General features: G+C 37.3%; 2 protein-coding genes across 5 annotated transcripts; one reads left to right on the top strand and one right to left on the bottom strand.

The window, feature by feature from the left end:
• Window positions 1-19: 19 nt before the first annotated feature.
• Window positions 20-3,791, top strand: LOC148584746 (aspartic proteinase Asp1-like). Its single transcript, XM_088518051.1, has 9 exons — window positions 20-369; window positions 1,299-1,416; window positions 1,509-1,735; window positions 1,932-2,165; window positions 2,278-2,416; window positions 2,497-2,691; window positions 3,006-3,078; window positions 3,176-3,263; window positions 3,355-3,791. Exons 1-9 carry the CDS (start codon window positions 173-175, stop codon window positions 3,434-3,436), a joined length of 1,353 nt encoding a protein of 450 aa, XP_088374177.1. The 5' UTR covers window positions 20-172; the 3' UTR covers window positions 3,437-3,791.
• Window positions 3,534-21,649, bottom strand: LOC132184780 (P-loop containing nucleoside triphosphate hydrolases superfamily protein). 4 transcript variants are annotated; one of them, XM_059598531.2, is made up of 26 exons: window positions 21,180-21,649; window positions 20,933-21,030; window positions 20,525-20,614; window positions 19,976-20,028; window positions 18,952-19,017; window positions 18,814-18,867; window positions 17,354-17,413; window positions 16,998-17,076; window positions 16,678-16,745; window positions 15,487-15,546; window positions 15,214-15,318; window positions 14,549-14,653; window positions 14,340-14,447; window positions 14,083-14,229; window positions 13,627-13,809; window positions 13,308-13,460; window positions 12,568-12,807; window positions 10,259-10,399; window positions 10,044-10,169; window positions 8,838-8,888; window positions 8,685-8,732; window positions 8,311-8,610; window positions 7,402-8,151; window positions 6,334-6,423; window positions 5,829-5,907; window positions 3,534-3,804 (listed from the first exon to the last, which is right to left on the bottom strand). In XM_059598531.2, exons 1-25 carry the CDS (start codon window positions 21,458-21,460, stop codon window positions 5,866-5,868), a joined length of 3,498 nt encoding a protein of 1,165 aa, XP_059454514.2. In that variant the 5' UTR covers window positions 21,461-21,649; the 3' UTR covers window positions 3,534-3,804; window positions 5,829-5,865. The 4 variants fall into 4 exon arrangements, with proteins under 4 accessions (XP_059454514.2, XP_059454515.2, XP_059454516.2 ...); XM_059598532.2 differs by having other exon boundaries at window positions 3,534-3,799; XM_059598533.2 differs by lacking the exon at window positions 12,568-12,807.
• Window positions 21,650-21,659: the final 10 nt, after the last annotated feature.

Raw genomic sequence — 21,659 nt, 5'->3', positions numbered from 1 at the left:
CACCTTTTATATATGTCGACAGCTTAGAAACCAGAGACTCCAGTGGACTCCCAGTACCTTCTTGTTCTGACCCTCTTTTCTCTCTCACTCCAAAGCCTTTTGAGCCTCTTGGCCACTGATCCAAAAGTAACCAAATTTGATTGCAAACGAAGAAAGAAAGGAAGTGCCAGAGATGGGTGAGAAAAGTCAGAGAATGATTGCATTGGCCGCCTTTTTCTTTCTGGGTCTGCTTGCAATTTTCCCTCCAGGCTGTTTGTCAGATGCCAACCAGCCCTCCCTGATGAATAAAAAGTCAACCCACCCCATGGGCTCTAGTCGCTTTGGCTCCTCTGTTGTTTTCCCCGTCCAAGGGAATGTTTATCCTATTGGGTATGAAGTTTGATGATTTATTGGAATCTTTGGAAGTTTTGAATGATAATGCTGTAGCTTTGATTTATTTCTCTTGCTTAGGCATTGTCTGATTCCTTCTTCTTCTTCTTTGTTTTATTTTTATTTCTTAGATGGCTGTTTGTTTGAGTTTTGGGGATTGTGTGATTTTGTTGACTTTAATTGAATCTTTTTAGAACATTCCCTCTTCTTTCTATGTGCATAGAGTTTCTTGAAGAATTGCTAAATCCCATTGTTTCATATCGAATTGCTCTGCAATCTTCTTTTATCATTTTGCTACGGTTTTTGGATCTCTCGTTCAATTTAAGATTCCTGTTTTTTTTTGGGTTTGCATAATCTGTTGAATACTTAGCTTAATCTTTGAAGTTCTTCTCTGAATTTGATGTCATTTCCATCTGTTTGATATAATCTGTCAGCTGTTCGTTCTAATTCCTTTGATAATATTACTATTCTGGTGGTGTTTTATGAGCTTTTGCTTTTTTCTGAGACCCCACCACCACCCCCCAAAAAAAGACACATGAGTTTTCAACTCTCTTTACTCTTTCTATCTATCTGTCTCTTCCCCAATAAGTCTGACTTGTTTTAAAGTATCTTAGAAAATCATATTTCCACACACTTTCTCTCTCCCTGTGAGGTGATGGGGGTGCGGAAGCACTCACTGTGGGTGTAGCCTGTAGAAGGGAGTAAAAGAAGCAATTATTATGGATGTAGCAATGGTTTTACCTTTTGCCGGCTTTTCAAATGATCATTTCCTAAATTCACTTCATTTTTCTTTCAAACTTGACTTCTTGCATCGGACTTTTACTGTGCATCTCTCAAATTGGATTGGATCATTACTTGATTTTGCATCTGTGTTTAGTTTATGATTATTGAAAAACTTATGGAATTTTCTTCTTCTTTGAATCTCACAGGTACTACTCTGTGACCGTCAACATAGGCCGTCCACCCAAGCAGTATGACCTTGATATTGATACTGGCAGTGACCTCACCTGGGTCCAATGTGATGCACCTTGTACTGGTTGCACTAAGGTTAATTTTCCTGTTGATTATGATGATTAATTCAGTCATTGGTCTAATAATTTCCTGACCTAGTGTTTGTGTTTCTGTGTGTTCTTGGGCAGCCCCCTGATAGCCTTTATAAACCGAGCAACAATGTTGTGTACTGTGGTGACCCTGCATGTGCTGCCATGCACTCGCCGGGAAAACCCCATTGCAAGGACCCGAAGGAGCAATGCGACTATGAGGTCACATATGCTGATCAGGGTTCTTCTCTTGGTGTGCTGGTCAAGGATTACTTTCCCCTTCAGTTTACCAATGGCTCTGCCATTACTCCCCGTTTGGCCTTTGGGTGGGTATCTGTTTCTCTTCATCAAAATGGACAACATTTGAAATTTCAATTAGGTGGTAATTTTGAAATTGATGTGAATCTGAAAGCTTTGTTTTACTTTTTTATGTTGAAATGCAAGTTGTTTAGCTGTTGGCATGGCTTGAGCTTGACATGTCTCTAATTTGTCCTTCATTTTTTCTGTTCTTCCTGTCTGCAGGTGTGGGTATGACCAAAAATATAATGGGCCACACTCTCCACCATCCATGGCCGGAGTCCTCGGCCTCGGCAATGGCAAAGCAAACATAGTGTCACAATTGCATGATATAGGTCTAACAAGGGATGTGGTAGGCCACTGTTTAAGTGGGCGAGGGGGAGGGTTTTTATTCTTTGGGGATGATCTTGTCCCTTCTTCAGGAATCGTATGGACGCCAATTTCTCGCAATTCTGCCGAGTAAGAACCCTCCAAGTTCTGCTCTTTCTCTTCTCATGTATCATTTTTTTCTGCAATGTATATAATCAATAATCACCTTGCCACTTTCATATAATACTTGGATCTATTTCAGGAACCACTACTCATCAGGACCAGCTGAGCTTCTTTTTGGTGGAAAGTCTACCGGCGTAAAGGGCCTCCTTGTGGTCTTTGACAGTGGAAGTTCTTACACTTACTTCAATTCCCAAGCTTATCAAACCATAGTCAATCTGGTGAGAATGAAACAAAGGAGTGCATTTTTCTACAAATTGTTCTTATATGCAAAAGAACTGACCATTCATCCATGTCTCAGATAAAAAAAGAACTAACTGGAAAGCCATTAAAAGATGCAGCAGATGACAAATCACTTTCAATCTGCTGGAAAGGCAAAAAGCCTTTCAAATCTGTTGGTGATGTCAAGAACTTCTTCAAGCCTATAGTTGTGAGCTTTACAAATGCCAAGAATGTTCAGCTGCATTTGCCACCAGAGGCTTATTTAATTGTCACGGTAAGCACTTCTACACCAAATATGTGAAATGGAAATGATTCATTTCACGGTCAATATTTTGTTTTGCTGTATTTAACGGAATATATGATGTCAAGCCATGAAATGAAAATGATTCATTTTACGGTTAATATTTTGTTTTGTTGCATTGAACGGGATATATGATGTCTAGTCATTTAAAATGTTAAGTGACATGAGAATATGTTGATCATGTAGCACATATACACCGTTAGATTCTTAAGCTTTTTCTTATTTTTCCATTTCTTTTTCATGCCATAAAAATAGTGAAGAAAACTGGCTAACAAGTTTCATTTCAGAAATATGGCAATGTGTGCTTGGGAATTTTGAATGGCGCCGAAGTAGGACTTGGAAATCTAAACATAATTGGAGGTAAGAATTCCTGAGAGAGCAAAACCCTGTTGGATGAATATTACACAAACGAATGCAATGCTACAATTTCCACTAATATTACTTTCTCGTTATTCAGACATCTCTTTGCAAGACAAAATGGTGATTTATGACAACGAAAAGCAACAGATTGGATGGACAACAGCAAATTGTGATAGGCTTCCGAAGTCCTGAACCATACCCTCATACTTTTCTTTCTTTACTATGATTCTGCCGAGAGCTTTCTTACAGGGAATTTTTTCTCCTGTTTATTAACAGTGTGGATCGTGATTATAATGAAGGTTTTTCTCAGCCTTCTGCAGCCAATTATGGTTTCTCAACTGCAATTTATGCTTCCTGAGAAGATCAATAAGCTTGTTGGCCAAAAAAGCTCCAAAGCAGAGGTAAAGGCATATATATATATATCGGATGCATACATTTGTTTTGGCCGTTAGAGGTTTACAGGAGTTCCTTTTCTATATATACTATTATATAATCTACAAGGTAGGAAATGTAAATGGGTATATCCCATACAGAGGCTAAGTAATACGAATGTTATAATACAAAAGGAGTTCTTGTAATAACAATGTGCTGCTGATCCATCTTCTGCTGGCTTACTTAAATTACGAGAAAAATGCATCTCCGTGATTTGCTACCTCTATAAATGAGTCATCAAAGAAGTTGACTGGTTGACTGTACAGAAATAGTTACGCCTACTTCGTACCTGCACTGCAAGGTTTTCAAAATCATCATATAAGTGTTGAATTTTAAAACAATGAAAATTCTTTTACAGGATCATTCTCAAAAGGAAAAACAGACTGCTTAAGCGTTTCAAAGGATTTCGATCATAAAATGCGTGTTCTTCAATCTGCTTCAGACATTTTGAAATGAGGTCACGCAGGAAGTTCCAGTATATTAAACTACATCTTGCAAATACAACATCAAAAAGGCGAAAATCATAATAATAATAATAAAAGGAATACAATAAGGAAGTAGCCTGAGAGGGTTGAATGCACCCACTTTGATTAGTAGAAGTAGTCTATCTAGCTAGATTATGTGCAAGCCAATTAACCGGACATTGCAAACAGACTGGACAAGGCTCAAGGGTCAGTGGGCTAAAGCGGTTTCAGGGGTATTTAGTTGCAAGTCCGAACTCGCATAGACTGATACAACATCACTGAAAAGTTGCATAACTTCTGGAAATGGCTTTCTTAGATTGCTTATCTGAGAAATTACGCAAGTGGAGATATCAAACAAATAATAAAATGAACAATTCCAGGATTGCATAGATCTTAGTCACAACTGACTCATTCCCTCTTAACATGACTCAACAAAATACCCCGAGTACATTAATCTCATCGATTGGTCACTGAATTTTGCAATTGTTGAGGTCCAGGACAAGGATCCTATGACATCCAACAGTGTAAATTATGACACGTCATTCAAATATTTTGTATATGTAGGATAAAGGCATCCTATGTATATATAGTGGGCTCAGTTTGGGAGAAAGAAAATGAGAAAAACATTGCCCGTGAGACACAGGTGGGGTTTGAAATACTATTGGGGGCTAAGCATGGTTTGAACTTCAAGACTACGAGAAAAAGTAGCGGGTTTTATAATTTTGTGAGGACAGCTTGGAAGCGTGCTGAACTTCAAAACTCGATGAGAAACAAGTTTGTTTTTGGTCCCTTAAAGCCTCTGGATTATACAATGGGAGATAACTTTCTCCCTTCCCTTAATCCTCTCTCCCGTGGTGTAAGAGGGAACCGATCCCATGCCTCTAACACCAGGACAAGAAAGCTTCACCATCTGAGCTGGCTTACCTACAATAGCTGCTGCTTTGTTCATTCAAGAAAGGGCCACTAAATTCCTGTAGTCGCAAATCACACGAGAATCTCTTTTTCTAATGAATTTAGTTGGACTATACACATTACAGAGACATTTCCAGAGCTAAGGTTCTACAAATGACCCTGGCATAAAACCTAGGGCACATCACTAGAAAAGGATTGCTTCAATCTAACTTTCTTGTGGTTTAGAAATGATAATTAATATTTCTGTTTTTATTTTATTTTTTAAAAAAGAGAAATGATGGCTTATCCTGTCTCCATACTCTATTCCATGTCCATACATAAGAAATAAGGATGAAGTAACCAACTTCGGTGAATACCATCAACTGTAACTTTTATGTGGGTTATATAAGACAAGAAATCTGTATCCAACCAATATTGTGCAGTTAAAGATTACATCCTTTTCACTAATAAAATTATAACATAAAGAGACATCAGACTGCAAATTCAAAGATGTGGTACCCTTCACTGACAAGTCAACAGACTTAAATTTTATGTAAAAGAAACTCATATTCTAATTTATAATTCATTCTGGGAGTAAAGAAGTTAGATTACTCACAGGCAGATTGGCAGATGCCAAAATACAGCATATAAACTCAGTAACATAATCGACCATCAATAAGTTATAAGCCAATAGACACGTATTTAGTTAGGTGCAATGACAAGGAGTTCGGATATTTCTACTCTAAAATATATAACAGTTAATTTCTTACAAAGGTGTCTTGAGAGCAAGCATATGCCAAGGAAAAGAATGCTCAAAAAGGAAACCTCATCTTGAATATCCATTCCGATATGAAATGTGTTTGAAGCAATATCTTTTTATCCAAGATTTCACAATATTCTATTGGCTATTAATGCATCAAACTCCATTCCCATTTCCCAAAAGAATTTTGGATCAAGACAAACCTTATGGTGAGAAACTCCATCTGTGGAAGAGCCCATGTTACGGGTTCATCTCAGGATGCCATAAGTCATGATTTGTACACTGCATAGTGCCAATTGCCAAATGACTAATATAAGTCCATGAACACATAGAATCACAGGAGATCAAAAAGTGACAGCAGGAGTTCAACAGAGATTTGCTGGATAAGATATAGAGTTAGCCAAACGCATGCTGATATTGTTGGTATGTACAGTAACATATTGTTTCCATGCAAATAGCCCTCTAGATGTGAAATTACCATTGAAACATCAAATATAAGTGAGCTAACTATGATTTTTTGCGCTTGCTCAACCCAATTTAGTAACATACAAAAAGCTCAATCATGAAATAGTACCCATCAAACCAATACTAAGTCAAGTTAATACAAAGACAACAAGAATCGTCACAGCCAGAGGTTTCCTTCATAATCGGATGGAGCTTTTATATTACCAAATGTGATATGCGATATAAAGCAAACAAAACAATCACCTTTGCATGACAAATCTTTGTTATAGCCTCAACATGAAGGTTCTGCAGTTCTTCAAGAGCAGTAACATCCAGGCCAGCAACATCTTCACCCTGACATGATCCAATGAAATTAACTTTTTTGGTAACATTACTTCATAAACATGTCAATTGCACTGACCAATTTGAGAATTTTAAAACAGATTCTATAACCTAATACTGAACTCTGTGACTTACAAATTGTAAAATGTATTTAATAACAAAGTGAAACAATACAAGAGAAAATTGAACAGACCAGGACATAAATGGATAGATACGTTAGAAAACTTAAAAGCTATAAAAGCATTTAGCTAACCCACATCCATGCCAATCTATTGCATATAATTCGGGGAAAATTACTTATTTAGTCCATGGGTTTTACAGTTGTAACAAATTGATCCCTGATGTATCAACAATATCTTAAAAATCCATGAGTAAGCTATCCATCCAAAATGATTCCTTTAGTCAGCCATTTGACGGAAACCATTAAATGCACATGAGGGTCCACATCACAACCAAACGTTGATGGACACATGGCATACCTGATGACTCAGCCTGTTGTAAAACTACAATTTCATCCTCAAATAAAAAATGAAAAAGGGGCTGCCCCTCACCAGATGAGGTGGTCGACTTCCCCTCACCTGGGGAGGGGAGGCTACCCCTCAACAGATGAGGGGCTGTCGGCCACCCCTTTCTGAGGACCAGCAACCCCCCCACCAATGATCCCCCTTTTTTTTTCTTTTCTTTTTTCCTTTTTTTTTTTAAAAAAAAAAAATTTATGGGTAAAATTATAATTTTACAATAGGCTGAGCCATCAGCTATGCCACATGTCAATCAGCAATTAGTTTTTACGTGGATCCACGTGTGCATCTACCAGTTTCTGCCAAAGAGCTGACAGCATGGACCACTTTGGATAGAAAGCTTATCCAATGGATCTTTCAGATACTTTTGATATCCCAGGGATTAGTTTGTTACAACTGCAAAGCCCAGGGACTAAATAAGTTGTGCATGGCGTGCAGTTTCTTCAAAAGTTTTGGTCTATAACAATCATACCTTCAATCTTGAAACAAGGTTTTCCAGCTCTTTGCATCTTCTCCTTTCTTTCAGATAGCTAGCTCGTAATTCTTCCAATGTACTCATCTTATCCGTGTTTTCATAGATTTCATCTTCTTCAAATATTTTATTTGAGTGATCATTAGATTGAAGAAATCCATTTCTAACTCTGGTTTGCAATATATTTGATGCATGCATCCCTTTGGATGCCATGTCATCAGTGTTAGTGCCGGACATCCGTAACTTTGCAACAAGCACCCACATATTTGCGAGCTCATTTTCCAATTCTTCTTCATGCTGTTTAGCTTCATCAAGTCTTCTCCGTAGGTCACTTTCTATTTGATCTCTCTCAGATAGTGCAGTTTCCAGAACAGCTTCTCTTTGTTTTCTTGCATTAAGTTCCCTCTGAAACTCCTCAACCAAAACTCCATCCTCTGACTTTCTTGGGTGTCCATCAGCTCGAGCACCGTTTGTGCTATTTTGCTTGAAATCATACAAAGCAGACCTCTGGCAACAGATAGATCTGCAGTGACCCTCTCTGGCGGCAGTCAGGTCACCAGTAAGCTTCGCATTTTCATAAGACAGTTTAGTTACTTCTTCAGCCAAGTTTCGGAGTTCAACTGCTGCAGCCCCAGCCAACTCTTTTGCATATGAGGCTTCTTCTGAGAGCTTTTGAGTCTGAATTTCAAGCCCATCCTTTTCTTCAGTCAATGTCACCTTCTCTTGCTTCAAATTCTCTATCTCAGCAGCCTAAGATAAAATAATAAAAGTGCATCAATAGAACAATTTAACAACAAAGAACTTATTCTTAGCTAACTCTTAATATTCAACAAGATAATATGTTAGAACAAAGATGGCATATTGACTTCCCATGAGGAATATGACAAGCAAGGAAAAGAAAGGGGTAACCTGCATGTGGACTTGGTTTTTCAAATCATTGTTGCATTCTTTATAATCCTCAAGAGAATATATTCTATTCAAACTCATGACACTTGTTGGAGTATTTTCATCAGCACAATTTTCTTCATATAAACTAAATCCTTTCCCCTCTTCAATTTTATTTTCCAATAGCTGTTCAGAACACATCTTGAAAGTGGGAGCCCCAGCATCAGCAATTTGTTGTAAATTACAAGAGCTATTATCTGATAATGAGTTGAGCTGTTGCCTTAGCAGAAGAATTGTCTCCTGCATCTCAGCATTCTCTGATAACTGGTGAAAATAAAACAATATAAAATATTAAAATTGTACATACAGAGAGAGATCTCACAGCTTTCGAATTTTACCTTCATCTGTAGCTGCTCCTGAAGTATCCTATTGTCTGCTGATTTAATCTTGGTTACTCATCCAAAGACAAAGTGATCAACTTAGTAAAATATTTTTGGAAATTAATATTGAAACAACATCTTTTCAGCTACAAAATAAATAGGATAACAAACCTCAAGTTCAAAAGTTTTTTCATTTAGCTGAGAAGCAAGCTTGGACAGAGCCTACATTGAAGTGTAATTGACCAATTAGAAAAAAATTAGTACAGTACTAACTACTAAGAATAAGCGATCATGTCCAACACATTAAATTTTTTAACAGTGACCATGTATATATTATTATGATGATGATGATGATGCTGACTCCTCCATCTCACAAGAACTGTGCTTTCCTCCTTGGTCTGCCCCAAAATGTTTGTCTATTTTAAAAGGCTGGGGTACGGATTTAACCACTTCCCCAAACCATCGCTATGCAACAAGTGTTCCTCTCTTTTATTTTCAGAATGTGGATACAATAGTGAGAGCATATCAGAAAAATAAAATTGAAATATGCTGAATGCATAACTGTTGATTTTCTCAAAGAGGATCTGAGTGGGGCAAATGAAGTGCTATTTAGGGGGGGAAAAACAATTTTTGCGCTTACTGACATGGAAATTGGTCATCCAATTTGATTTCACATCCAAGCAGGGAACAAGATAGCAAGGCCAAATTGGCTCACTTAATAGCATGGCCTACAACGAACTGAGACTGAGTTCAACTACATGGCAAGCAAACTATCCTAAGGCCTAGACCAGGACTGTTTAGCATGACAAGTCCATACTAAACTGCAACACACACGGCAAGGGTAAAGCATGACTTGCAGTTGTTTTTGTGGTTGATGTTATTGTAATTTCTATTTCAGTTATTTTCATCATTGTTATCATTGTTGGTATATACCACTGTACATGACATCATACACTAAAGTAATTGACCCCCAATCTTGAAAGAAATGATATGCCCCAAAGCCGAGTCCTCTATATGTTCTGCACCTACTTAAATTGATTTAACTTACACCCTTAACAGCAAACAAGCTAAAGGCTCAAATAAAACAAATCTCAGTTCTTGTAAAATTTAAATAGTACTACAAAAGTCGATGGATTTTCAAAATTTCAAAAGAAATATCTATTTTACCACCTTTTGTAATAGTTCAATTAAATAATAGTAGCTCAAAGTACCCTGAAAAGCTAGGACAAAAGAATGTCTAATAGTACTGTTCATTTTTGTAGTGCAATAGCAAGCTTTTTATGAGATTACCATTTGCATCAAATTCAAACTCATAATTTTCGTCTTTATTGATTCCATATAAGGCTAAGCTACCTGCGTCACTAGGCACATAGTTACCTGAGACTTCTCACTGATGTTTGATGTATGTGGAGTCATCTCAATAGATCCAATCATACGTTGCTCCAAAACACGTATTTGACGCTTTTTTTCACTAATTTCATCCTTTAACTTCTGCATTTGTTCCTAAAATAACCAATATGACCATTAGAAGAGTCACCCAGGATAACCGATTGAATTTGTTCTTAATGAGAAAATAATAAAAGCAAGCTCACCATCAATTGTGAATCATCAGGGTTGCTACCTGCTTCCTCCGAGAGTCTTTTCAGAGAACTAGTACACAATGCCACCTCCCCAGCCAACATCTTAACTTGCTCACAAAGAAGATCCATTTGATCTGTAATAGTGGTCCCAGTCTGAAAAAAATCATTCAACAATTTCCAGTTAAAGTTATAAGTTCACCCACTTGCTATGAACCACCTATATAAATTAATTTTTAAGAATACAAATCATCAAGCTTGTAGTCACTAAATTTTCCCAAATAAAAAATTCAACAAATATTGCCGTTAGTACCAGAGAAGCTCTGTTTTAAATATAAAGTTGAAAGAGCCAACAGACACTTGTCATGCTCCATGATATCACAATATGATACTGCCATTAATTACAGAGTGTGCCCGTAGCACTACACCAATTTTGGCATTTTCAAGATCATCATGAACAACTTCGGACCACGTGTTAAATTCTTAATAGATCATGAGATGTAAAGCACCAAATATGGAGTTTATTTTTAGAATTAAGTTTCAGTTCATCTCCTTCTTGTAAGTTCCAGATCTATTCCCAAATGATAGCTATGAGGCTAGTCTTCAGCAATTTAAATTTCTCTAGTTATTTTCACTGTTAAAACTTCTACATGTGACCTTGGCACATGCACACACACACAAACACCCACAGATGCTTTTAGTAGTAAAATAACCCGAGATTCAATTACAGAACCCTATCTCTATGTTTGGAAAACCAACCCGAAGTTTTCCAATTTTTTTTTTTTTTTTTTTTGGTTTGGGGGTGGGGAACATATAAGAAATGCCCCTGAAAAACTATTGATTGACATAAAACTGTAGGCATGCCATACATTAGTCTTCATGACAACCCAAGAAACATTTGTTCTATGCACAATTTAGCTAACCCCAATTAGTTGAAATTGAGTAGAAGTAGGTTGAGTATTTATTATTTAAACTAATATGCAATTTTTGCTGTAAATGTAGTTACAGCAAAATGAAATGATGTCAATTTAAGAGTACAGCAAACCTACGAATCCTCCAAATCTGTAACAGATTTTTTTAGACCACAAGGCATTTCCAGTTGGGAACAAGCAATAACGTGGATGTTTTCAACTTAGATGGAAAACAAACAAGGAAAAAAGAAAAGTGGATATTTCCAGTCCATATGACCTTGTCTCCAGGAAGGCAAAGCAATTATATTTTTCCTAATAACAGAAAATAAAAACATGATATGACTGGATCATTTCTAAAGATATTTGTTGGAAGTCCCACATTGCTTGGGTGTCTAACATGCATCTTGTTGATTGCATATTTGTCATGATATCAGAGCCTAGCCCAATTGGTTATGGCCCACCGTCACCCATTGTCTCACGTGTTGGCTTGGATGTCCTTCCGCCACACGTGAGGGAGTGTGTTGGAAGTCCCACATTGCCTGAGTATTAAGGAGATGGGCCATTTATAAGGGTGAGGGAAAACTTCGACTCTTGAGCTAGCTTTTGGGTTGAGTTGGACCCAAGACCCATTTATAATATGGTTTGACAAACATGCAATCAACAAGATGCATGTTAGAAATAAGTCTTGGGCCTAACTCAACTCAAAAGCTAGCTCAGGAGTTGAGGTTTCCCTCCACCTTATAAATGGCTCATCTCCTTAATACCCAAGCAATGTGGGACTTCCAACACGCCCCCTCACGTGCTGGAGGACATCCAAGCCAACACGTGCGACAATGGGTGACGATGGGCCACAGCCAATTGGGCTAAGCACGTGTGGCGGGAGGACATCCAAACCAACATGTGCGACAATGGGAGACGGTGGGTCATAGCCAATTGAACCTGGCTCTGATACTATATTAGAAATGGGTCTTGGGCCTAACTCAACCCAAAAGCTAACTCAAGAGTTGAGCTTTCCCCTTATCCTTATAAATGGCCCATCTCCTTAATACCCAAGCAATGTGAGACTTCCAACAGTATTCATGAAAGAGAAAAACTTGATAAGCATTCAGAAAGGAAATCTAAGCATAAACATAAATTTAGGTGAAAAATAAAACTTTTCATTTAACTCACTCGTGCAAACTATAATACACATTTAAATAGTTAGGTCAGTGCACACAAGAGAAATGCAGGCTATATTGAATTGTTTTTTTTTTTTTTTTCATTGGCCAGGCTATATTGAACTGCATTAATTAGGAATAGAACTTGGCCCATGACTTTGTGATGCAGTGTCCGATAAGCTATGCTAATGTTCCCTTCGGCACTTATATACATATGAAGGAAGCATAATGAAGTAGTAGTCAGAATTCCTCTCACCGGCGGCAGACGGCGACCTCTAACAGTCGCACTAAACAAGTCACCTGCTTGGGTTGTCTCTGGAAATGAGTCAATAACAGCAGATTCATCTCCCCTTCTACTGACTGATTTTCTCCCTCCATCTTTCATATCATTCAAGATGACTCTATTTTGAGATGATTTTGAGCTAGATGCAGGTGACCCACTTGCAGATCTTTCACTATCAGAACTTGGTGACAATCCTACCAGATTCTCAGGCTTCTGTATAGGAAAAATTTAAGGTTTGGTTCATCGAAATCAATCATTAAAGGATAACTCCAAAGCTTCTAAGAATAAAATATTATTTGTGCTAGCACAACAGAAATTTTTTTTTAAAAAAAAAAAGTACTATTTTAAGCATATGTCATGTCAAAGCCTCTTTTGGTTTAAAAATTTAAACATGAGAAGAGCAGAATCCTGAAACAGTCATGGAGCCGCCACTAACACAGAGCCAAGCAAACACATGGAGCCTACCAATTTGTGCTCTGCACTAGCTGGGTGGTGCCTGCTTGTTATGCATGATGCCCTATCATTTTTGGCTGACCTTGGCACGAGTGGTTGTGGCTAGCATTTTTCTTTCAACTTTTTGGTGCAAACGAATATCCAAGATTAATTGAAGTTAAGGCACCAATTAAATCCAATATTTCATCTTTTCTAACAACCACCATAAACAAATCAAAATTCACATTGAAATCATTTGCCAAAGAAAACAGGGAACTTACTCTCAGTTTAAACCAGCCAAGCATTCCACGCCTTCTGTTCCTTTTGTAATCTTTAACCAACTCATCGATATTAGTGACATCACACTTCCCTTCCGTTGAAAGCACATCATCATCAATCATGTGTTCCCGTTTTCTATCTGGCAAATATGCTAGCTGCATAAAAATGGATCAAGGGTAATGTTGATATTTTCTTTTGATTTGCAAGTTACACATGCAAGAAGTTGAAAAATCCATATCAAGAAACAAGCTATCCATATATCTGGCCAATCAAGAAACTGATTGTCACACAAACTGAGCTTAAAATTGCTAAATTGCACACCTCATCTTCCCCAAAAGAATGCCTCCGTCTTTGGCCAGGCCTTTCAGGAATGCTTGATGGCATAGCATTCTTTGTAGAAACCAAGATTAGCTTAGTCAATCGCTGAATTCTTCCCATCAAAGCAGCCTTGGCATCTTCCTCCTCTTCCAATCTTGACTGTAGTTTTACCTGACCCGCTTCCAGCTTTGGCATCATTAAGCAATACATATTAGAAATAAACAACAAAATCCACAATGAAGTTTAGCAACTCTATGTTTAAAGAACCAATGTGCTTAAGATAGGTAACAGTAATATTTTAGCACAATCTAAGACTGGACCTCAAACTAGAGCATGTTCAGCATGCCAGCTAGTTACAGTCATGGTAGAGCTGATTTTTGCACAGAGAGCCTTGGTAGCAATTTAACAAGAATGCTTGCTAACAATTATTACTATTTGCCCTCATGTAAAAACACAAACCTGAAGCTTCAGATTAAACAGATCTTCCTGAGTAGATGCAGCCATATTAGGAATATGCACCATGCCATACTTTAACTGCTGAAGCTCCTGTTTTAAACTGGAAATCTCCTTCTGATACTTCTTGATGAGAGATTTCTCATCCATGATCTAAGAAAGGCAATATTAAGGGGGGGAGAAGGGGAAGAAGAGATTAAGTAGCCGCCAGTGGACAATTTGTTAATCAGTAATACTTCACCAAGAGTGAATATCAAATTCACCTTATTTTGAGAAGCCTTAATTTCCACCTGCTTACTCCGATGTGCAAACTTCAATGTGTTGTGTGTCTCCTCACTATTACTCGAGGCAGGAGTCACCGTGCAAATGAGCTACAACAACATACAAGATCATATTCCACAATTAGTAAACTTGAATCTCAATTAACATGAAACAGGAATAGTAGATATTTAAAATATTGTATAAAACTTACGGAGATCCGTCCATGGCCACCAAGGGATGACTGCAATAAACGGGTAAGTTTTGAATCTCGATAGGGAATATGAGTTGCCTTTCCATCGGTTAGTTTAGAAATCACCTGCAATAAGAGATAGTTAACTTTTGCCTTTAGCATTTTAGGGTCATAATGTAAATAGTATTAAATAACACAAAGTGCCATTAATTACTATAAAGTAGATGATTTTATTGCAATATATATATATATATAAACATTTTTAGCAACTATTAAAATATTAATTGAATAATCGAATTCATCATTCTTCCAACCCTTTGCAGCTCTCAATTATATTGTGGCCGGATGTGGCTGAACCATGTAAGATGAGGGGGGCAAATGTACAAAAAGAATCCAGATAAGAGAAAACATTCTCATATTATTCTTTTTTATACAGAAATTCTTGCAGTAAAAAGTACGTAAAAGCATGAGTATGAATCATGTTAACGGGGGATAGAGCATTGATTTTTTAAAAAAATAAGTAATAAACCAACCTCATTAAAAGTATAAGGTGCACCTAAGTACACAGAAAGTATACAAAATGAACCACCTAACTAGCATGGGCAAAACGAACAGGACAGGGGATTGATTGTAGACCATATAACATAGAGAAAAGGAAAACAAGGGGCAAATTACTAATATCTTACAGTTCCAAGGGTTAGTAAGCTTTTATTGATGTATGAGCCCTCTTTTCTTCGTAATCCAATTGTTTCAGTTTTAGAACTTTCAGATCCTGCAAGATCAATTAAGTGCTGCATGGGATACTTGAGTTAATATAGGGCTCCGAGCCAGATTGTAAAAAAAAAAAAAAAACAGAATGTTAGAAATGTAATTAAATACATCACTCCACTTAGGAGTCAGATCAACTATAAATCTGTTGGCAACTCAAATTTAAATAATAAAAATGAGTAGGATATTACCAACTGGGACAAGGTCACATCTTCACCATGATTTTCACCACGTGGACTGCTTTCAACAGTCTGATAAAACAATAAGTACAGTAGAATATCAACCTTTTTTGAGCAAGAAAAAATTTATTATAAATGAACCTCGAGTATGACATTATGGGTGAGAAATAAATAAATATATTCATATGTATGTATGATGTATGTATCTATTTACATACACATGGGAACAGTACAAGAATGAGATTTATATAAAGAATAAGAAGTGATGGCAAGAATGCTTGCTTGGTCAAAGACGTATACCTTCATAGCTTAACAAACAAATTCCAAATTTCTCAACATGTAAGACCCTATAAGCTAGTCTAACCTAATAAGCTTGACAACAAACAAATTTTGTTTTACCAAGTGTGGTAACACAAGATGGTAGGTTCACAAAAGTAGTCAACATTATGTATCATTGGCGTGAACTACAAAAGGAAAGAGCAAGTTTCGAATAAAATGCATTTGGAAAGATTGCTTTGATTTGATTGGAGGCCCACTTGAGTTTCTCCATAATACTGAGTTCTACTTTTGAGTTTCTTTAAATAAAGTTACTGGTTGAGCGACTCCTGGGCTCCAGCTTCATTTAGACTAAATGATCAAAGTCTCACAAGGTTTTTGGGTGACTTGAAGATTCAACCTGCATATATTTATCTTAGAATCACAGGAATGGTCATATTTTATTGACCAGGCAGTCTATTATTCATGGCTGGCAGAAATTTGCGTTCCATGCCTCTCTCTCTCTCTCTCTCATGAGGAATTCCAAAATTAGACATCGAAACTCACAATCTTCCCCTTTCTCCTCTATGTAGTACACTACAATATATTCTCTCCACAAGCTCAACCAATACGATACACCCAATGCTAAAAGGCATAACTTTATAACTCTCTGAAATATAAGGGAAAAAAGAAGTTTTAAACCGCACATTACATACCAATACATAATTCAATGCTTTATGAAAGGATTCTAAGTAAGATATTTAGAAGGGGCAACAACTTTTCTTTATTAGCAATGGTAGGAGAGAACAATTCAAGTTAAATGAAATAAATTACACTCGACACAATCTACTTCAGTTTCTCTTACATGTTGGTCCAATATAAGCTCTAGCTTCTAAAGACAAGGCCAAACATACAAAACTTAATCATATGGAAATTAGACATAATTACCAAGGTAAATATAGTGTGGCTCCGACTGCTAAGTAGATTGAAATTATTAGAACCGACATGTCTGTGCTCTGCAATAACAGAATAAAAAAGTGATACATCAAAAGGTTCTCAAGTGCACACATAACAAACATCTGATGAACATGCAATGCTTGAAGGAAGAGAGGAAAGCAGCCATCAGACCCAGTAAAAAGAAACACATGAACAGCACAGATTGCGCTTCAACAAGGAAATCAGGAGAGGAGGGTGAGAAAAGCAAATATAAAAACAGTAACTGAAGGGATGAAATCAAAGTACAAGAAGGCGGCAAAAATATTCAGTACCTTCCCCAGATGCTATCAAGGAAAGAGCATGAGCAGGGGACAGAACAACTTCCTCTTTGATTCCCTCAACATAAGTTCCCTGCCCAAAAAATACCACACGTTCAAATAACAAGATTCAACTATTAGTAGACAGATGGTGCAAATTAATACGAATGAAAGCTACCACTTTTAAGATTATATTTGGATTAACAATTTAAGAACTATTAGATTTCCTAGCATTTATCGTTTTAGGCATGCCCCCTAGAATAGGACTTAGGAATCTCTTTCTGGTTGAACATGTGTATGTATGTATGTATATAGATATATAACTTCGGCCCATAACACCTATGTCTGCTTTTCTACTTTACTAGAAGCACCTGAGCATCCTCCCGTATTCTTAGATTCTGCCCTGTTGAATCAAGTAAGTCATTGATGACCTGTAAAGAACAGGAACAAAATCAAACAACAGGTGATAATATTGAAGACACAAAAACCATTTACTCCATTTATGTCGAGACTTCAGACTAATAAGCTTTGACTATAGTTCATCAATTCAAAGAAAATTCTATAGCGAATAGGACTTTTCCGACTGCACATTCTGGCAAAGTAAAACAGTTACACCATTATTAGTCATGTAAAATTGACCAATCATATCAACAACAATGCTACAACAATGATTCATATGGATCTATTTCTTTTCTTCAATAAGTAATGACAAATGTTTATCCTAGTAATCAGAAAAATGATGCAGTTTTAGTCAAAACAAATTGTTATGTGCTTCAAGAAGTTCTTAATGCAGAGGCCCAAAACGCTTTCACAAGCGTCTTACATGCTTGGTAAAATTACAGAATTTTAGTAGATTAAATACAAAGTTACTCTAGTTTCAAGTGATTGTTCACAGCGTGTCAAAGTGAACCAAACAAACTGGTTTGGTAAAAAATTGAAGTGCAACTTTTTGGGGCAAAACATGCTTCACATTTTCTGGTAGAGGTTTACAAAGTACTAACATCCCAAATTGATTTAGTCTAAAGACCATAGAAAGTTGATGCAATGTCAGGGTGGAGCCCTTTTGTAACCCTGTGTTATTACATTTAGTTGCTATTAAGTATTTTCTGCCTTTCCCTTGTGGTTGTACGCCACAGGCTCACTTCTTTTAAAGTTTCCCTAGGTTAAAAAAGTCAAAGAGTAATTTGGGCCAGCGCCATAGAGGCCCATGGATTTTTTTTTTTTTTTCTTTTCTTTTCTTTTTTCTTCTAAATAAAAGTCTTATTCAACAACTTCCCAGGAATGGTACATTGTGAGCGACATCTACTCCTTGACCACCTCAAAGTAGATACAGGGCACTCCAAAACAAAAGATAGAAGGAAACAATCTACATGATGTGTCCTCTGTTTCCATACTTGATAATAATGACACTCCACATACTTGATAATATTAATCTCAATCAGACAGTGTCTAATACTGATCGGGTTGAATCTTTATGCAAGAATTATTCTTTTGGATCTTGCAACCCAAAAGAATATTCCATTCTTTTATGATGGTATCTTCTCCCATAATATAGTTAAAGAGCACAATTCCTAGTGACATATTCCCTAAGTCGAATGAACCACAACTTGAAAGATAAAATATGTCATGACAATGCCTAACCTCTTTCTTTTCTCAATTTAAACTCTCACCTCTAAAGGTTCTACAGCATGTGAATCTTACCTCCTAATGAAGAATCATTAGAAAAATAGCCATGACAAGACTCAAAAAGTCAAGAGGTTCTTATAAAAAAAATATATATAATAATAATAATAATAATAATAATAATAATAATAATAATAATAAGGCTGACCTCGTTGTAAATTTCAAGATATGAGACTCGAAGAAGAAACTCGCGCCCAGGTGTCTGAAATATATAATGAACGGAATTTTTTTAAGCAAAAGAAATAATATTGATTGTTATTAAAATTACTACAGACTAATGCCTTACCTCTTGTATAATTCCGAAGACATCCTTCACTGCCAAGGGAATAACTCCAGGTGACTTTTGCTCCCCCTGAAATGCAAAAAGAGATGTAAACATTTGTACTATATACTTTGAAGTACTGAGAAATAGAACAAACATGATACTATAATTGAAGGATCTTGAAATAATTAGCTTAGATATTTATACTGTTTCCAATCACACATTATCTAAACAACAACGGCTAGAAGAAAGGCTGATACAAAGAACAAAAATGCCAATCAAAAGCACCAAAGGAACTCGCTCCTACTTTTATTTATAACTTTCAGGATCACGACCTTTGCTTAGTACTCAGGGACTATTTCAGCACACTAAAAGTAAGGGTGTATCTTTGAAACTTTTTTTTTTTTTTGATAAGTAATCCAATCTCATTAAGAGGCGCAAAGAGGGTGTATCTTGAAATTTTTTGAATAAGAATGGATTGTAGTGCTAACTAAATCTTCTTTTAGTCTTGTCAAGTACTCTTCATAAAAATTCTTGTAATCACATTGGATGATGCTTGTTACTTATGGAAAATATAAGTTTTGATAGGATAGTTTGTCAAAAGAAAAACGATGCCGAATTTCATATTCCTACTAGACACTAAGACAAACCCTTTTTCCTTACAACTATCTTTTAGATAAGACGTGGTAAATGTTTATACCAAACTTGTTTTCACATCAACCTTTCGTCCTAGTATAGGAGAAAAACTGTTGTCCAACTAAGCAAGCTGTCTCTCTCTTTTCTTCTTCTCTCTACTGTCCTCTGAACCTTTGACCTTGAGGGTGGCAATACATGCAACTAACCACCACAACAACACAAAGCAAGCTACTCACAATATGGAAACACTGACTTAATGGGAGAGTGGGCATCAATGTGTCAATCTAAAGGCAGCCTCTGATTGCAGGACCCACAATCAGTGAACATCTGGCTCTCATAAAGTTCATGAAAAAAAGAACCAATGGGCGTGTTGGGGCCTGACACGACAAAGGATAGACACTAGGTAACTTACATGCATCGTGTGAGTCTTGCCACTACTAGTAACACCATAGGCAAACACTGTACCTGTATAGAAACAGAGCAATTATTAGCCAAACCACCGAGTTGTACATAATGAAACAAACAAACATTTTACAAAGTAAACTCACATTCACTCCTTAAATATGAAACCAGATGGTACAAAGTATTTCAACATAATCCAAGCTAGGAAATTGCATAGGCTATAAATTCACAACTCGTTCTGAGTATGTTAGAATGCTGGGACCAAAATCTAGTTTCCCAGAAGGCCCAAAAAAGAAAAAGAAAATGTACGTATAGGCCCTGCCATCCACTGGTTCAAAGAGGAAACAACTTGTTATTTTAGCAGCAAACACAACGCACAGAACATTATATGATCTGCAACATAACATGACTTCACTATGTAACTATTGAAGCTGTTCCTTCCACATGCATCCCACTCCGGGTAATCAAGCCTTCTCAAAGGTTCACAGTCAAGCCATCCCACCCAAAATGAACTCCACGTTAGACTGAAATTTTAATTTATACAAGGTCAAGTAATTACCATTAATCCCTTCCATTGCACCACTTACGACATGCTGCGCAGCAACATCGTAAACATGTCGCGTTGTTGTTGCCGGACCAAACACCCTATCTGCAGCACCCAAAATTTGAATTCTCAAAGATGACTACAAAAAAAAACCCATTAACTCCAAGCACTTTCAAAAGAAGAAAGTAATATGTTCTGCAAATGCAAAGCAAATTTTCAAAAAATTTAAAGGAAATGTGGCCTTCAAATGCACAGCCAAATACGAATAGTCCCGTTACGGCTTCGTACTGTTAGATATAGTCATATAGATTATTCCAACACTCGCAAAACAAGAAGAAGTTCCAGTGCAAAGAAACATGTCTCGAAAACAAAACTGAATTTAACTTTTTAAGCTTAAACATGATTAAGATGAAAGGTACAGACCAAAACCATACGCAATGGACGGATTGTACTCGTTCCGCACCGTATAATCCCCATCAGCGTACCACGCTATCTCGTCCCCTTTGTTAATCTCCCTAACACTGCTCAAAAGCCAAAACCAAACAGTTACAAACTTAACAAATCCCCGGCTGTCACCCAGCACCTCGGTAACAACGCAATCACCACTCTCCATCACCAAATCAGAAGAAGAAGAAAAACAAAAAAAACGAAAAAAAAACCAGTACAGTACCTGAGGGGTCGAAACCTGACTGTGACCGTAACATTCTCCTTGGCCTTGCTTACATCGGGGCGGTCCAGGGTCAGAGTAGGCGGGCTCAGGCTCGGGCTTTGCGAGGTCGTCGGAGAAACCGAGAGCTTCGACGGCCGCCTAGACGACGTGGTGGAGGAAGGAGTAACCGGCCGTCCGGCTGGCTTAGTTGCCTTAAGCTGTGGCGCCGGTGGCTTCCGGGACCGGAAGGGCGAGATGGAGGACGTGGATCTTTGGGACCTGGTTGAGCTACTGGCGGACATTGCCGCAGAGAGAGAGAGAGAGAGAGAGAGAGAGGTTTGAGAGTCTGGAGAGGTCGCACACAGTTCACATGCCGGTCAAAGTAAATGCCGTCTTGGGACAGTGCAGTGCCGCTCCCTCCAAAACAAGGCTCGCCTTACTTGCTACTGGTGCTTTGAATTTGTCTGTGCTCTGGTTGCCGTCGTTTTCAATGAGTGCGGA

Source organism: Corylus avellana, chromosome 7 (assembly GCF_965113065.1).
Source record: "Corylus avellana chromosome 7, dhCorAvel1.hap1.2, whole genome shotgun sequence".
NCBI lineage: Eukaryota > Viridiplantae > Streptophyta > Magnoliopsida > Fagales > Betulaceae > Corylus > Corylus avellana.
Note: the sequence above shows the minus strand (reverse complement) of the source record. Positions and strands in the feature narration are given on the sequence as shown.

Bases quoted from the DNA above. Each gene is read 5' to 3' on its own strand.
- LOC132184780 (XM_059598531.2), bottom strand. From the start codon at position 21,460: ATGTCCGCCAGTAGCTCAACCAGGTCCCAAAGATCCACGTCCTCCATC. The intron at 17,414-18,813 runs GTCAGCCTTATT...TGTTCTTTACAG, and splicing joins ATCTTGAAATTTACAACGAG to GTCATCAATGACTTACTTGA. The intron at 15,319-15,486 runs GTAATATCCTAC...TATCCCATGCAG, and splicing joins ATGTGACCTTGTCCCAGTTG to CACTTAATTGATCTTGCAGG.
- LOC148584746 (XM_088518051.1), top strand. From the start codon at position 173: ATGGGTGAGAAAAGTCAGAGAATGATTGCATTGGCCGCCTTTTTCTTT. The intron at 1,417-1,508 runs GTTAATTTTCCT...GTTCTTGGGCAG, and splicing joins CTTGTACTGGTTGCACTAAG to CCCCCTGATAGCCTTTATAA. The intron at 1,736-1,931 runs GTGGGTATCTGT...TCCTGTCTGCAG, and splicing joins ACTCCCCGTTTGGCCTTTGG to GTGTGGGTATGACCAAAAAT.